At 44.3% G+C, this 17,090-nt stretch overlaps 1 protein-coding gene across 3 annotated transcripts in view; it reads left to right on the top strand.

Annotated features, from left to right (window-relative positions):
- Nucleotides 1-17,090, top strand: part of mast1a (microtubule associated serine/threonine kinase 1a) — a 78,118-nt gene that overhangs the window by 52,431 nt on the left and 8,597 nt on the right. For all 3 annotated transcript variants that reach the window (XM_027283340.1, XM_027283341.1, XM_027283342.1), the window contains 8 exons: nt 681-890; nt 992-1,093; nt 4,488-4,620; nt 6,162-6,229; nt 6,331-6,407; nt 7,851-8,059; nt 9,153-9,291; nt 10,460-10,592. In XM_027283340.1, the coding sequence (XP_027139141.1) occupies nt 681-890; nt 992-1,093; nt 4,488-4,620; nt 6,162-6,229; nt 6,331-6,407; nt 7,851-8,059; nt 9,153-9,291; nt 10,460-10,592 (1,071 nt within the window). The remainder of the gene's footprint in view (nt 1-680; nt 891-991; nt 1,094-4,487; nt 4,621-6,161; nt 6,230-6,330; nt 6,408-7,850; nt 8,060-9,152; nt 9,292-10,459; nt 10,593-17,090) is intronic.

The raw sequence follows: 17,090 nt of genomic DNA, 5'->3' as shown, positions 1-17,090 counted from the left end.
CATGATGGGGATGTGAGGAGTCCCTGCTGATGTTTACGGCTCGGGCCATGCAGCGCTTCTGTGCAACATCCTGGATGGAGGGGAGAGAAGTCCCAATGATGTTCTCCGCTGTCCTTACCACTCTCCTCACATTCTTCCAGTCAGAGGCCCTGCAGCCTCCACACCACACATGTTGTTCACAGACCCAGCAAATCCCACCATGAGCAAACAGTTGGTTACAGTGACAAGGAGGAACTTCCTGCAAGAGGCCCGGATCATGGTGGACGACGGTCTGCAGAGACAAAGATGCACAGAGGCAATAATAATAATGAGAACTCCAATGATGGAAATACGACTAACAGGAGTAATAATGACGATAATATCAGGAGTGTTTGTAGCAGGTGTCAGGCAGGATCACGGCTCTCGGCGTAGCCACGATGCACGAGAACCTTTAAGACGAGAAAGCAGAAAAACTGAGTTAGTAACATGCATTAATACATATATTACATGTACATGATGGAGCTCGGTGTATCATGGAAAGTCCCCCCTGCAGTCATTACCGTATCAGTGGAGGGAATGTGATAACATTCCTGCCTTCCTGGAGATTTGACGTGAAGTCTGTGACAGCTGATTACATTAACGTCTCAACACCAGCCTGACCAACGTGACGTGTAACTGACAGCTTATATATATTCAATCAGGCCACGGCGCAGATGGAGGAGAGGCTGGCAGAGTTCATCCAGAACTACTCCCCGGAGAGCGTCCTGCCGCTGGCCGACGGGGTCCTCAGCTTCATCCACCACCAGGTCGCCGAGCTGTCCAGAGACTGCCTGACCAAGTCGCGTGAGGGCGTCATCACCAGCGTCTACTTCTGTGAACTGCAGGAGAACCTGGAGAAGCTGCTGAATGACGTGAGTCGTGTTCTGAGTCTTGGAGGAGGAGGAGAAGGAACGTAAAGGGATGTCTAACTGACCTCTGTCTGTCTGTCTGTCTGTCTCTGTGTCTGTCTTAGGCTTACGAGCGCTCGGAGAGTTCGGAGCTCACCTTTGTCATCGAGCTGGTCAAAAAGCTCTTCATCATCATATCTCGTCCAGCCAGGCTCCTCGAGTGTTTGGTGAGTTCCGCTCCGTCTATCTGAAAACACGGTCACCGATGCAGATCCGGCAGATGAGCGTTTATTGAATCAAGCGACGGGGAGTGTGTGTTCGACTTCATCTGCTGGGAAAGACTCCTGTCCTCCCACGTGAAGACGGAGCAGAAGTGGGGCAGACTGTCTGCCGCGTGTTCAGTCTGAAGTGATGAAACACAGGTGTTGTACATGTGTCACAGCTGGAGGCTGTGCTGCCACTACGCTTTTAAAAAAATCGCTTTTTTCTTGCATTTCTTTTTAAAAATCTTGTTTCTTATCTATTCTGGTTAAGCTGTGCACGCTGTGTAATGATATACCTGCATGTAATCTCATTAACGGTGTGCCCACCTTCAAAAACACCAAAACAGACCCACAGCAGCAGATACACACTCTGCCCTACACCTTTAATCCAGTGACTGCAGAAAAGATTAGATATGTAAATAAAAATGAATTTGAGAATATTATGTTATCACATTCCCCCTCTAGGATTTCAGAGAGCTCACTCTGTTTATTCTGCAGAGATTAATTTGATCTTTGAGCTGCACTCAGAAGAAAGTCAGTGGATTTAGCTGCTTGTCGAGAAGTCTTTGTAAAAAAATCAAAAGTTCATCAAGAGTTCATTGGGTGAGTTTCTGTCTCATAACCACAACATCGTGTGAAAACAGTTTAATAATCTGCTCTGCGGCTGCAGAGTCTGAAAAATAACCGTGATAATAACATCAGGATGCAGCCAAACATCAACCAGGTCACCGACAGTCACAAACCACATTTACTCTTGTCCGGCGGCTTCTTGCTCGCTCACTCTCTCCTTTTCTCTTCTTAGCTTCCTCCGTCAGCGTCCTCTTCACTCTCTTCTCCTCTGCCATTATGTCCATAGAGTCTGCTGAGCCTGGTTACCTCCTCTTCTTCTTCCTTGTAGTCCATAACGCCTGTTGGTACAAACACTCAGTTCGTCATCGCCAAGCTGACGAACTGAGCTAACATGAGCTAACAGCAGCTAACAAACTGAGCTAACATGAGCTAACATGAGCTAACAAACTGAGCTAACAGCAGCTAACAAGATGAGCTAACATGAGCTAACAAACTGAGCTAACAGCAGCTAACAAGATGAGCTAACATGAGCTAACAAACTGAGCTAACAGCAGCTAACAAACTGAGCTAACATGAGCTAACAGCAGCTACAGCTGTCAGCAGTTTACTTCACTGTCCATCATAAACTCTGTAAATCACAGAGAGTTGAGGCGGAGCAGCCGGAGGACATCAGAGGGAAAACCAGAAAACATTTTCTCCATAAAATATGATCCAGTTTCACCAGAATCAGTGAAATAGTTGCTGCTGTGTGACTTAGTGCCGTAAAGCGTTACGTACTTCTCCCGACCCGGAGCCCAAAGTTACATAGTGTGAGAACAGACGTACGAATGACAGAGACACCGTTCAGCTGATCACAGGTCAGTGTGGATCAACAGGAGGTAAACTCTGTTACAACATGTCGCTTTAAATGATGTTTGTACTGGAAAAGCAGCACATACTTCCCCTTACGCTCAGAAATGCTCATGTAAACACGTACTTCCAGTAAACGTCTGTTCACCTTGAGCTTTCTTGTTACGTGCTGACTTTCCTGTGTTATGCTGCAGAGGTCACGGCTTTGTTGAAGGCGTGTCATTCACTGTATCGCTGCAGGATATTTATTCAACTCCAAACTGTGAAATATTCTTCATGGCAGCACATCGAATCAGCTGGGAGACAGAGCCGAGTCCTTGGCGTGTCGATACATACACGCTAACATAACTCACTTACTTATCAACAATAACAAGCCTCTCTGCATACACCAGAGCATTCACCATACCTGGATATCAGCTCCTCCTCCTCCCGATAGATGCTCGTCATCGGCGTGGTCCATCCCCCAACCCTCCCGGCTCATCTTTCCGTTGCCAAGGCGACCGTCAGAAGAGGTCGATAGGGTCAGGCAGGATATGGAGGAGACTTAAGATCCTCATGGCCCTTAGGTTAGAGTGGAGAGGACACACACACACACACACACAGATAAAAACGTTGTCCACGGCCATGGAGTTCGTTTAGCATTCAAGTCAGTCGCGAGGTTTGATTTGGTGAAAATGTCACACAGTCAGAAGGCTGTTAGCGGCAAGAATATTATCCCGGAGCAGAGCGAGCTATCAGAGAGGCAGGTTAATTCCCCCTCTCCGTGCTCTCTTTCTTTTCTCTGGTCGAGGGGAGCAGATATGAGAGAGCACAGGAGGACGGAAATGATCCCGCCTGCCCCGGGCTCTGCTTTCTAATCAAAATGTTATTCCACCAGCAGGAATGAAACTGAATCCCACAGGACATCACAAAAGACGGTTTCACTGGGAGAAAAAAAAAGGATGTTTCAAGAAAGCAATTTAAAGTTTGGAGGTGTATTAACACTGATTGTGTTTGTTTGACAGCCCCAAAGCGATGTTTGCTCATGAATTTACAGCCGGGTGAAGTAAATCCTGCCCTCGTGATCGTACGTTGGAATTATGATGCAGTTCAGTAACGGTCCTCCGTTTACTGTGGCTGAGGAAGTTAAAAAATAATCAAAACTGTGATATATTTTATTGTAATATGTTGAATTTCTGGAGTTTTGATGGTACTGCGATGTCAATATTTGGGAATGTCTGATAACAATGTTTGGAGACGTTTGAACTTTGACCTGTTCTGCTATGTATTAAGTAAAAGTATTATATATTTAATACTGTGAAACTGAAAGATGATCATAGATCACAGAGCTGAAGTGATTAGTTGATTAATTGCTTTTGTCAATTCACGTCAAATTTTTATCTCTGATCGTCTTTATTGGTCAGAAACACGCAAATAAAAAATGCTACCTGTTGGAAACTGATGAAATCATTTAATCAGTTAATTAAGAAAAGAAAATAATCACCAGATAAACTGATAATAATCGATAAAGTTGGAAACTTTCCATGGGAATTAACAGGAATAAACAGGAATTTACAAAATTGAAGGTTGGAATTTTAACAGGGGACTTAAATATAGTTTGGGAAAATATATTTTAGCATCTCGACTAAAACAACCCGATTTTTAAGTAAACTTGAATATCCGCTCTTCACTGCTTCCTGCAGGGCTATTGAGTTCACGTTTCCGAAAATTTGCTTTGCTTTCCGCCCCTTTGCAACTCTAATCGTGACATTATCATGTTTTGTTTGTGAAAGTTTTATATCATGGTGAATTATCTACAGCTTACTGCTCTTTTCTTTTTAGAATCAGTCACTCGACTAAAGAGTTGATCGTCGTGCATTGTTGGAGGAACGTTTGAATTCTGTTGATCTTCGCCTGTGTGAATTTAAAGTGGAGCTTCCTTTGCCGCTTCATTTTTCAGGAGTTCAACCCTGAAGAGTTTTACCATCTGCTGGAGGCAGCGGAGGATCACGCCAAGGAGGGACAACTGATGAAGGCGGACATCCCCCGATACATCATCAGCCAGTTGGGACTGACCAGAGACCCTCTGGAGGGTAAGAGAGACAAAGAAAACTCGACTTGTAGACTGATTCAAGCTCTTTTAAAGGAATAGTTCAACACTCTCACGTCTGTGCGTTAAGTCTGTAGCTGGAGTCAGGAGGTGATCAATCTTTTTATTTGGCAAGACAGCAAATTGGCTTATTTCCCAAAGTTCAATTATTCCTTTAAGATTCTTTAAGTTAGTTATTGGAGTTAGATCAGCAACAGTGACTCCGTGACTCCGCTCACAGAGAGAATTAAGGAACATGAGAAACCTTAACAGTGATAAAATGATCTCCGATGTCCATCATGAATAAATATCCGTCATTATAAGTCAGAACGCGACAGAGGATCATCTGGTTTTTAAGTTTTCTGAATCAGAAGAATCCAGTGATGTGCGTCCATGGCTGCATTCCAAACAGGAACTGCTGAGACCTGATTTGGCAGTTTCCAATGGTGCCAATTTGCTCCATGGACATATTATACTTCCTGTTTACAAATTATGGGAGCTGTAGTTCAATAACTCAGAGCATCATTAACATCAACACTTTTTTCACGTTGCACTCCTGCGGTGTGTGAACAACGTTGTCAACAACGGTTGAAATTTGTCTGTCGGGGTGCAGTCGCCTTAATTCGTCCCCTCTTTAATCATGGATCAGCTTCACTGGGTGTTCAGCGTGAGGATACAGGAGCAGTCGGATCATTAGCCGGCTGCTGGTGCAGTGACATCACTGTCTTTCATTAATCATCGTGTCTCAAACTCGGCCCCCTCGACTCAAAGCTCTAATCCACATCTGCTCAGCCGCTCCCGGTCTAATCCATCAAGAGTTCATTAGCTGATGGGTTAAATTATCCGTAATGACTCCTCACAATAAAACCCGCTGCGGTTTTATTCCTGAAAAATGCGGCCCTGCTTTGTCTTTGCACAGTTCATTTCTGCCACTTGATATCTTGATCTTGCACTTTTCTTTTGCACCTTCATTGTCACGCAGAGACACACGTGCACGCCCACGTAGCTGCTTGCACATCCACGCTTTCACACTATTTCTTTTCTTTCTTCTTCGTTCCTCATCGAGACAAGATCGGTTGTTTTCTGCATCAAACAGAAACCCGGCAGAATATTCGTTTCGCCAGCTCAGTGACTTTTATTTTTACATGATGTTAATATGTACAGAGAGGCTTTGTAAAAAGGCTTTTGAAGTTAATTACCATTCAATTATGTCCCTGCTTTAACAAAACAGTCCTATAATCAGTGTATTCTAGCAGCTGTCACATACAAGAGTGTAAGAACACTGAAAATTAGCTGCCAGTGCTGCTCGGAGAGAGGGCGGTGGTACGAAGTGAGAGCTGAAGGAGACAAGAAAAATGATTAGGAAGAAGCTGTTTTAATTCTCGTGTTTTTCTCTCTGTGATCTGACACGTTCGGGCTGTTTTGTTAAAGACGTCTGAGCAGCACGGCGTGCAGCGTGGGAGGCCCGGCGCTTTTTAACATCTCTTTCTCTTTTTTGACGGCAGGTTTTTTTTTTTGCTTGTTGACTAACGTGTTTCTCAACAGAAATCGTGAGCCTCGACAGCTACGACAGCGAGGGTCCGCACACTCCGGAGACCGATGACTCAGCAGAGGTGAAGACGGACAGACAGACAGTTCTGCATGCATTCATATGCAGTGTGAATACACGTGTTTGATATTTGTGTTCGTTTTTAAATGTCGAATGTGTCACCAGGGGAAAGGGAGAGCCATCAAACCGCCGAGTGAAGAAGATTTCCAGAGCATCAAACTGATCAGCAACGGAGCGTATGGGTAAGAGACAGAGTGATTCATATAGTTAAAGAACATACATCAGAGTCGGACCTTTAATGGTGCCAAAAAGTGAAGACATATAACAAACAAACACCCAATGCTCAAGCTTAGCTACCTAAATGACTAGATACACCCCCAAAAAATGAACTATGGGAACTGTAGTTCCAAAACTTCATAGAAACCAAATCCAGTTATCAAACAAAGACCTCAGTCCACCGTGGAAGACGGTGAAATGGGATTAAAGACTCAATATAACATCGAGATAGAAGATCAACGTGCATTAGGCATGGACGCTACATCCTGATGTAGGCTCCATGTCGGCTGCTGTTTAGGTTCTGTCCTAATTGATCTAATTATAAATGTTATAGATGTTGTTTGATTGACATGTTCGGTGTCCCGGGAGAGGATTGTCCTCTTAGAGGAGCTAATTACATGATTGCAGCCTTTATAATAATATTAGCACCAGTTACGTTTTGTGGTTAAGAGACGTCATTCAGCACTTGAAACTAGAGAAACTCTGATTTATACTTTGTGCTTCTGTCGTCCAGTTTGAAAAGAAAGAAAGAAAACGTGGTGTCCGTTCCTGGACGGCTCTGAATCTGAGCTTTAAACCTCCTCCTACAGAATATAAAGTGTGAACTCACAGTCATCGCTCTTATTTCTGGAAGACGTTGATGAGACGGATTTGAGCTGCTTGCTTAAAAGCAGAAACACAAATGGTAAATGCTCGAGGTTTAAATGACCTCGATGTAAATATATACAGTATATCTAGAGCTCCTGTCAGGCTTCTTCTGACTGCTGATGTTCCAGATGTTTGTTTCACTGTCCAAAGATCTAAAACCTCTGGAAGGATCCTTAAATGTCAAACTCGGTGCGTGCTTCGAATGTATCAGACATCCAAACAGACTGGACTTGGAGTCTGGATGCACCAGGCATCATTGAGGACACTGGAGCTCCGGAAACCAAACCTGAACGTCACTAAAGATTAAGAAGGTTATCGCAGACAATCCTAGTTTCATCTTCACGGATGCTGTGACCTGGATGACTGAGAATCTCCACAGACATCATTAAAGATGGAAATGTAGAAAATAACATGCAGAAATATTTAATTTTATTTGTATCTTTGTCTCATATTGTTGCTGGTTGGTTGGTTCAGTTCATCTAAAGTTTGTGTGGATCAGAAATCAGATCAAAAAAGATATTTCTGAGGTTTAGTTGAGGATTTAATAAAAAACTTAAAGGTTACTTTGTTGGTTTTGACATTTTGTGCCAGATGTCTTTAAGTCTTAATATCGACTCGTCGTTCTGAAGCAGATGGAGTATCCTTTCTATTCTTAGGTCTAACCCTGCTGTCCTCCCTCCCTCCCTCCATCCTGGCACCAGCAGTCTCTTCAACTTTTCTTTTCCGTCTCGTCTTCTCTCTCTCTCTCTGTCTCTCCCCAGCGCCGTCTACCTGGTGCGCCACAGAGAGACGCGTCAGCGTTTCGCCATGAAGAAGATCAACAAGCAGAATCTGATCCTGAGGAACCAGATCCAGCAGGCGTTCGTGGAGAGGGACATCCTCACCTTCGCGGAGAACCCGTTTGTCGTCTCCATGTTCTGCTCCTTCGAAACGAGGAGACACCTCTGCATGGTCATGGAATATGTCGAGGGTAAGGCGGCGTGGATTTGGATGGGTGACTCGGGCCTTTTCCTGGTACGCTTGTGTCTGATGTCTGAGGAAATGTTAGGTCAGGCTTCCATCTGGTTTCTCTCTGGCTCCTTCTTTACCTTCCGTGATTTTCACCGAATCACGACACAGTTTGCTTCTCTTAAATCTGCCGTCTGGGTGCTGTCGTCCTGACCTCACCAGATGTAACTACTTTTCCTCGCAGCGATGACAATGACCTTAAAGTTTATTCAGCCTTCTCGCTTCGTCTTCTTTTAAGACTCCGGATAAACAGCTGAAAAACAGATGATGGTTTCGCCTGCTCAGATTCAGGAAATGAAAGCGGCGCGGTGTAATCATTCACTTACATTTCCAGAGGCGCAGTCGAGACTCTTATTTCACTCTCACAGTGATTCTCGACCGTTAAAGTCAAACAAGGTCAGTAGATTCACGTTGCTGCTCCAGCTCCTGCTCATCTTCCTCTTCTCGGCTGTGTTGAGTTTTCTGGAGGGCAGCTCAGGACAGCATCGCGGGCTCAGACACACTGAGGCATGAAGGGTAGTCGTGTCAGACTCATGTATGATGACACTGCTAAGTGTGGTTTAAAGGGCTGCAGAGGTGAATCAGACATCTCCATCTCCTGCGGCCAGTCGGGCTGAATGCAACCTGGCTGCTCGATCAAGCCACCTGTCAATCAAAGCGTCCACGCTCTTAACCCTGCATAACTTTAAGCCTTAATATAACCTGAACAGGTGAGTTGTATATAAATTCACCCTCAGTACAGTTGTCATGAACGGGGAAATTAGCTACAGAGACCAAAACTGTTTTTTGTACCAGGCTGTAAACATGTTTATTTCTGCTGTGAAGTTGGACATTTGGACATGGGGACTTATGGAGACTGACTCACTTCTGGAGCCAGCCTCAGGTGGACGTTAGAGGAACTGCAGTTTTTAGCACTTCAGTGTTGCTTCAGAGGTCGCCACTTGGTTTAGACCCGTTTATAAGCACGAGTACATGGATTTGCTTTTCTTATCACCTCCATGTTCTGATGCCGTTCAGACTTTCCTCAGTAACTCGTGATGTTTCTTTGTTCTCAGGCGGTGATTGTGCCACTTTGTTGAAGAACATCGGGGCTCTGCCTGTGGAGCTGGCCAGGATGTACTTTGCTGAGACAGTTTTAGCTCTGGAGTACCTGCACAACTATGGCATCGTCCATAGAGACCTCAAACCTGACAAGTGAGTGTTTAAAGCTGCGCTGATCCCCAACAAACAAACACTTTTCAGTTCAGTCTGCTGAGACAAAGTTAGTGACCAGCTGGTGGAGTGTTGAGCTGCTAAAGAGACCTCTAACCATCATCTGGCCAGAAACACGACTCCAAACGAATCAGAACGTTGATCTATGACGAAGCGAGCATGAACATGTTGATCATATGAGGTGATTTTTCAGGTTGTTCCGCTGCCTCACGTGGCCCCAGAAATTAATCAAACGCCGCTCTGAAATTCCTGTCTGGTGTCAATTAACGTAATGGTGTCATTACTCCAATTTAAAATAATGGCTTCATTACTCATTAATGACCTTACAGTGGCTGCACATTTGTTTTAGGATTGATTTAAATTTTTATTCATTACTTTTAAAGCTCGTCATGTCCCCAGAATACATATCTGCTGTCCCCGTACCGACCAGTGTGCACTTAGAGCGACTCGCTGCAGGAGGAACTTATTGTTATTATTTTTATCTTGTAGTGTTCCAGGTTTATTTTGAATTCTCCAATTTTACATTTAATTCTTGGTGCTTTATTTCTGTTTTTTTAAATCATCTAATTTTTTCCCTTTGCCTGCTTGTTTATTCACACATTCTGTGTAAAGTTCTTTGTAACGCTGGTTTTTATAGGAGCTATACAAATCAACTTTATTATTATTATTATTATTGTTATGAAGACATACGAGTGACGCTTGCTGAAACAGAAACTTTAAATTGGTCATTAGATATGAAATACACTTCCACAGCACAGGTAGTACTCATACAATGATTTGTTTTCAGGTCTAGGATGTTTAATAATCACAAAGTGCTACAACGAATCTGAACGCCTGAGTTTGTAATTAAGACAAGGAGGCAGACCCGATACATCCCCACTCAGACCCTCTCGAGTCCACAGACAGAAACTAAAAGCAGAACACTTCAGGCGTGAGTGTTTCTCTGTGCATTCATGCAGCACGCCGCTCTCGTGTGTCCATATCTCCACTCCAGCACTCTCTCCCTGGAGTGTTATGGTGAGACCGGCCTCCCTCCCTTTGAGAGCGGCAGCCAATCGAAAACAACAAATGACAAACTGTGACCATGACACAGCTTTAAAAATAGCCACAAACATCTGGTTTTTACCGCCTGTTTTCTCTCTTTAAACAGTCTACTGATCACCTCCATGGGGCACATCAAGCTCACAGACTTTGGCTTGTCCAAGATGGGTCTAATGAGCCTCACCACCAACCTGTACGAGGGACACATTGAGAAAGACGCCAGAGAGTTCCTGGATAAGCAGGTACAGTACCTTTAATGTCGTAGCTGCACGTACGTCTGCAGACGTTTGACCGGCAGCCGCGTGAGCGAGGTCGGATGAGCGGTGGATGAACAGGCGGCCGGCATTCACAGCAGCGTCCTTTAGTCGTCTCCAGCCGCCTGTGTGCCGACCTGCCAAGTCATCCGGCAGAAATCAATAATCTCCAAATAAAGACGTCGCGTTGCAATGCTTCCTGTGCTGAGTGAATCATTAATGCTGTCCACCGCCATCACAAAAGCATTTTGCAATTCTGTTTTTTGTTCATGCTTCAAATCAAAGCAGTCAGAGTCCTCCAGCTCTGAAACTGAGATCTGCAGACGAAGCAGACAGTCTCTGTGCTGGGAGACAGTTTGGACACATAGAAACATTCACAGCATATAAAAACCTTGGACATGTCGTCGATCTTAAACGTGAAGCTGTTGGTTTGACCAACATACCACAGGTGGAGTTTAGCCATGCAGATGTTTTGCCACGGAGCTAGGAGAATAATGAAATGTCGTTTTGGTGCTTTCAGTATTAAAAATGTATATTTGAAACTGACTCAGCAGTCTGAAAGGTCCACAGACGTTTCTGTGAACAGTTTGTTCCTCATCAGGACATTGTACTTTATCTTTGTCTGCTGCAAACAGACAGAATTCTTCAAATTCTCAGTTACAGATCAGAGAAGGAAACAAAACGATCTGTAACTGTTTGTGACTGTTTGACCGTCACTGTGCAGAAGGATGCCGAGTTTCAAGAAGGGAAAGTTTCCTTGTGTTCACAAGAAATCTGAGTTTAGCACATGTACGCACACACGAGCAGCATTTTGTGACATGATCACAACTTACTCAGAAACTATGAGCGGACGACGAAGAAGAAGAGTTAATTTATTCACTCAATTTTACACATAAAGGTCCAAAATAGTTTAGTCATGCAAGTGTGACACCCTGGGAGCAGTTAGGGGATCAGTGCCTTGCTCACGGAGGTGAAGTGGAACCTCTCCAGCTTCAACTGGACTTCAACCACGAGCCTCCGGTTCTCAAACTAAGTCTCTATTGACTGAGCTACTGTCGCACATCTTGTGTTTAGTCTTTAAACTTTTAAAATAAAAATATTAGGAGGAATAGACGCAGTAGATTCTGAGATGTCAGATCAGTATTTCTGTACGCCCTGGAGATAAATGCTCTTCTAAATTTAGACATGTTGGATTTTATGACGTAAAGTTTCCTGCATGCCAATAATCAAATCAAATCAAATCCGATTTTATTTGTATAGCCCAAAGTCACAAAGTCCATTTGCCTCTGAGGCTTTACAATCTGTACAGGGAGTGACACCCTCTGTCCTTAGACCCTCGGTTCGAGTGAGGAAAAACTTGCCCACAAAAACCTTTAACAGGGAAAAAAGGTGGAAGAAACCTCAGGAAGAGCCACAGAGGAGGGATCCCTCTCCCAGGACGGACAGACGTGCAATGGATGTCACGTGTACAGGACAAATCAACACAAACATCTCTACAATTACAATGAATGATAAAATGACAATGAATCACAATGAATGATAAAATGGTTACAGTAGCAGATATGGTAGCAATAATGACAGTAGTAATATGTGTAGGGGACGTCGTGCAGGATCACAGCAGCAGCCACGATCCACGAGAACCTGCTGGACGACAGAGCACAGAAACTCCGGGGAAGTTTGGTTAGTAACATGCATTAATGAGACATGTGTGTTTACAGATGGTAAGAGGGAGAGAGAGAGAGAGAGAGACAGAGAGAGAGAGAGTTTTCGGTAAGGGAGATGTGTGCATCTTCAACCAATACCGTGCCTGGCTAGGCATAACCCTGAGTCCCCCGGCAGTGTAATCCTATGGCAGCATAACTAAGGGATGACCTGAGCCACTTTAAACAAAAGCAAAAAGAAAAATCAAAATTTGATTTGCATTACTGAGTCTATTATTAGTAAAACTGGGTGTTGTAGGTTTTTGTATGGCATTGTGCCTTCCTGTGTCACTGTGACTCAAGCACAGCAGAATCTTCAGTCTTCAGACTGTTCATCTGCAGATACACCTGCTGTCTGCTGTTGTCTCTGGAGATGGTAAACCGGCCTTTGACTGACAGCTGGTTTCTCTCTGGCTCCTTCTTTACCTTCCGTGATTTTCACCAAATCACGACACAGTTTGCTTCTTTTAAATCTGCCGTCTGGGTGCTGTCGTCCTGACCTCACCAGATGTAACTACTTTCCTCGCAGCGATGACGACCTTAAAGTTTATCAGCCTTCTCGCTTCGTCTTCTTTAAGACTCCGGATAAACAGCTGAATAACAAATGATGGTTTCGCCCCGCTCAGATTCAGGAAATGAAAGCGGCGCGGTGTAATCATTCACTTACATTTGGACAAGGCGCAGTCGAGACTCTTATTCACTCTCACAGTGATTCTCGACCGTTAAAGTCAAACAAGGTCAGTGGATTCACGTTGCTGCTCCAGCTCCTGCTCATCTTCCTCTTCTCGGCTGTGTTGAGTTTTCTGAGGGGCAGCTCAGACACACTGAGGCATGAAGGGTAGTCGTGACAGACTCATGTATGATGACACTGCTAGTGGTGGTTTAAAGGGCTGCAGAGGTGGATCAGACATCTCCATCTCCTGCCGCCAGTCGGGCTGAATGCAACCTGGCTGCTCGATCAAGCCACCTGTCATCAAAGCGTCCACGCTCTTAATCCTCCATAACTTTAGCCTTAATATAATGTGAACAGGTGAGTTGTATATAAATTCACCCTCAGTACAGTTGTCATGAACGGGGAAATTAGCCTACAGAGACCAAAACTGTTTTTTGTTACCAGGCTGTAAACATGTTTTTTCTGCTGTGAAGTTGGACATTTGAACATGGGGACTTATGGAGACTGCTCACTTCTGGAGCCAGCCTCAGGTGGACGTTAGGGAACTGCAGTTTTTGACACTTCAGTGTTGCTTCAGAGGTCGCCACTTGGTTTAGACCCGTTTATAAGCACGAGTACATGGATTGCTTTTTTATCACCTCCATGTTTCGATGCCGTTCAGACTTTCCTCAATAACTCGTGATGTTTCTTTGTTCTCAGGCGGTGATTTGCCACTTTGTTGAGAACATCGGGCCTGCCGTGGGGCTGGCCAGGATGTACTTTGCGGAGACAGTTTTAGCTCTGGAGTACCTGCACAACTATGGCATCGTCCATAGAGGACCTCAAACCTGAACAGTGAGTGTTAAAACTGGCGCTGATCCCCAACAAACAACACTTTTCGGTTCAGTCTGCTGAGACAAAGTTAGTACCAGTTGGTAGGTGTGAGCTGCTAAGGAGACCTCCAACCATCATCTGGCCAGAAACACGACTCCAGATGATCAGAACGTTGATCGTGATGCTGGAAGGCATGAACGTGTTGATCATATGAGGTGATAGATTTCCTTGTTGGGTTTTCAGGTTGTTCCGCTGCCTCACGTGGCCCCAGAAATTAATTAAACGCCGCTCTGAAATTCCTGTCTGGTGTCAATTAACGTAATGGTGTCATTACTCCAATTAAAAATAATGGCTTCATTACTCATTAATGACCTTACAGTGGCTGCACATTGTTTTAGGATTGATTTAATTTTTATTCATTACTTTTAAAGCTCGTCATGTCCCCAGAATACATACTGCTGTCCCCGTACCGACCAGTGTGCACTTAGAGCGACTCGGCTGCAGGAGAAACTTATTGTTTATTATTTTTTCTTGTAGTGTCCAGGTTTATTTTGAATTCTCCAATTTTACATTTAATCTTGGTGCTTTATTTCTGTTTTTTTAATCATCTTGTTTTCTTGTGTTATACAGGAAGCTTGTAACGCTGGTTTTAAGGAGCTATACAATAAACTTATTATTATTATTATTATTATTGTTATGAAGACATACGAGTGACGCCTGCTGAAACAGAAACTTTAATTGGTCATTGATATGAAAACACTTCCAAGCACAGGTAGTACTCACACAATGATTTGTTTTCAGGTCTAGGATGTTTAATAATCACAAAGTGCTACAACAAATCTGAACGCCTGAGTTTTGTAATTAAGACAAGGAGGCAGACCCGATACTCCCACTCAGACCCTTCGAGTCCACAGACAGAAACTAAAAGCAGAACACTTCAGCGTGAGTGTTTCTCTGTGCATTCATGCAGCACGCCCTCTCGTGTGTCCGTATCTCCACTCTAGCACTCTCTCCCTGGAGTGTTATGGGTAGACCGGCCTCCCTCCCTTTGAGAGCGGCAGCCAATGAAAACAACAAATGACAAACTGTGACCATGACACAGCTTTAAAAAATACCACAAACATCTGTTTTTTTACCGCCTGTTTTCTCTCTTTAAACAGTCTACTGATCACCTCCATGGGGCACACAAGCTCACAGACTTTGGCTTGTCAAGATGGGTCTAATGAGCCTCACCACAAACCTGTACGAGGGACACATTGAGAAAGACGCCAGGAGTTCCTGGATAAGCGGGTACAGTACCTTTAATGTCGTAGCTGCACGTACGTCTGCAGACGTTTGACCGGCAGCCGCGTGGCGAGGTCGGATGAGCGGTGGATGAACAGGCGGCCGGCATTCACAGCAGCGTCCTTTAGTCGTCTCCAGCCGTGTGTGCCGACCTGCCAAGTCATCCGGCAGAAATAAATAATCTCCAAATAAAGACGTCGCGTTGCAAGCTTCCTGTGCTGAGTGAATCATTAAGCTGTCCACCGCCATCACAAAAGCATTTTGCAATTCTGGTTTTTGTGTTCATGCTCCAAATCAAAGCAGTCAGACTGCGACAGAGTCCCAGCTCTGAAACTGAGATCTGCAGAGAAGCAGACAGTCTCTGTGCTGGAGACAGTTTGACACATAGAAACATCACAGCATATAAAAACCTGGACATTGTCTCGATCTTGACGTGAAGCTGTTGGTTTGCCAACATACCACAGGTGGAGTTTAGCCATGCAGATGTTTTGCCACGGTGCAAGGAGAATAATGAAATGTCGTTTTAGTGCTTTCAGTATTAAAAATGTATATTTGAAACGGACTCAGCAGTCTGAAAGGTCCACAGACGTTTCTGTGAACAGTTTTTTCCTCATCAGGACATTGAACTTTATCTTTGTCTGCTGCAAACAGACAGAATTCTCAAATTCTCAGTTACAGATCAGAGAAAGAAACAAACGATCTGTAACTGTTTGTGACTTTTTGACCGCACTGTGCAGAGGATGCCGAGTTTCAAGAAGGGAAAGTTTCGCACATGTATTCGCACTACACACACAGCAGCATTTTGTGACATGATCACAACTTACACAGAAACTATGACGGACGACGAAGAAGAGAGTTAATTTATTCACTCAATTTTACACATAAGGCCCAAATAGTTTAGTCATGCAAGTGTGACACCCTGGGAGCAGTTAGGGATCAGTGCCGACGGTGAAGTGGAACCTCTCCAGCTTCAACTGGACTTAACACCAGCCTCCGGTTCTCAAACAAGTCTCTATGACTGAGCTTCTGTCGCACATCTGTGTTTAGTCTTTAAACTTTTAAAATAAAAATATTAGGAGGAATAGACGGAGTAGATTCTGAGATGTCAGATCAGTATTTCTGTACGTCGGGGAGATAAATGCCTCTAAATTTAGACATGTTGGATTTTATAACAAAATTTTCCTGCATGCCAAAATCAAATCAAATCAAATCAGATTATTTGTAAGCCCAAAGTCACAGGGTCCATTTTCCTCGCGAGGCTTTACAATCTGTACAGGGAGTGACACCCCTCTGTCCTTAGACCCTCGGTTCAGTGAGGAAAAACTTGCCCACAAAAACTTTAACAGGGAAAAAAGGTGGAAGAAACCTCAGGAAGAGCCACAGAGGAGGGATCCCTCTCCAGGAGGACAGACGTGATGATGTCACGTGTACAGACAATCAACACAAACATATGTACATACAATGAAGAAAAATGAATGAATACAGTGACATAAAATGATACAGTAGCAGATTGGTAGCAATAATGACAGTAGTAATATGTGTAGGGGACGTCGTGCAGGATCACAGCACAGCCACGATCCACGAGAACCTGCTGGACGACAGAGCACAGAAACTCCGGGGAAGTTTGGTTAGTAACATGCATTAATGAGACATGTTGTTTTAAAAAACAGGGGAGAGAAGAGAGAAGAGAGAGGGTTTTCGGTAAGGGAGATGTGACTGCATCTTCAACCAATACCGTGCCTGGCTAGGCATAACCCTGGGTGGTGGGTCCCCCGGCAGTGTAATCCTATGGCAGCATAACTAAGGGAGACCTGAGCCAGCCCTAACTATAGTTTATCAAAGGAAAGTTTAAGTCATTCTTAAAGGTGTTGACCGTGTCTGCCTCCTGAACCCAGAAAGGTAGTTTGTTCCACAGAAGAGGAGCCTGATAGCTGAAAGCCTGGTCCCAATCTATTTGGAAACTATAGGAACCACAAGGAACCCAGCGTCCTGAGAGCGCAGTGTTCTAGAGGGAAT

This window comes from Larimichthys crocea, chromosome X (genome assembly GCF_000972845.2).
Source record: "Larimichthys crocea isolate SSNF chromosome X, L_crocea_2.0, whole genome shotgun sequence".
Taxonomy (NCBI): Eukaryota; Metazoa; Chordata; class Actinopteri; family Sciaenidae; genus Larimichthys; species Larimichthys crocea.
This window is presented reverse-complemented; position numbering and strand designations above follow the sequence as displayed.